The sequence below is a fragment of the Apaloderma vittatum genome, unplaced genomic scaffold (assembly GCF_000703405.1).
Source record: "Apaloderma vittatum isolate BGI_N311 unplaced genomic scaffold, ASM70340v1 scaffold31710, whole genome shotgun sequence".
Lineage (NCBI taxonomy): Eukaryota > Metazoa > Chordata > Aves > Trogoniformes > Trogonidae > Apaloderma > Apaloderma vittatum.
This window is the reverse complement of record NW_009694487.1, coordinates 5,167-5,542: the sequence shown is the minus strand read 5'-3', so window position 1 is coordinate 5,542 and position 376 is coordinate 5,167. Positions and strand designations below refer to the sequence as shown.

Here is a 376-nt window from a genome sequence, read left to right as displayed (position 1 = left end):
CGCGGGGGCTCCAGTGAAGGCACTGTTTACCTCTTCAACTGGGACGGCTTCGGGGCCGCCAGCGACCGCTTCGCTCTGAGGGCCGAGTCGGTTGACTGCATGGTCCCCGTCACGGACAGCATCGTGTGCGTGGGCTCCATGGACGGAGTCATCAGGTCAGAGGGGTGGGAGTGGGACAAAGCCAGATTTGGTGAGGAGCAAGGGAGGAGGGGTGAGGACACGCTAAACCTGGGCTGGTGTGGGCAGGTGGGCTTGTGGTGGACCAGGGTGCTGCCTCCTTGCATGGTCCTCCTCACTGGGGTCCCCCTTCCATCTCCAGGGCGGTGAACATCCTGCCGAACCGGGTGCTGGGCTGCGTTGGGCAGCATTTGGGGGA

The 376-nt window shown here is 64.4% G+C and overlaps 1 protein-coding gene across 1 annotated transcript in view; it reads left to right on the top strand.

Moving 5' to 3' along the window:
* Positions 1-376, top strand: part of WDR55 (WD repeat domain 55) — a gene marked incomplete at its 5' end in the record, with an annotated part of 1,639 nt that overhangs the window by 411 nt on the left and 852 nt on the right. Inside the window, 2 exons of the mRNA XM_009867755.1 lie at positions 7-155; positions 320-375. Coding sequence (XP_009866057.1) covers positions 7-155; positions 320-375 — 205 coding nt within the window. The remainder of the gene's footprint in view (positions 1-6; positions 156-319; position 376) is intronic.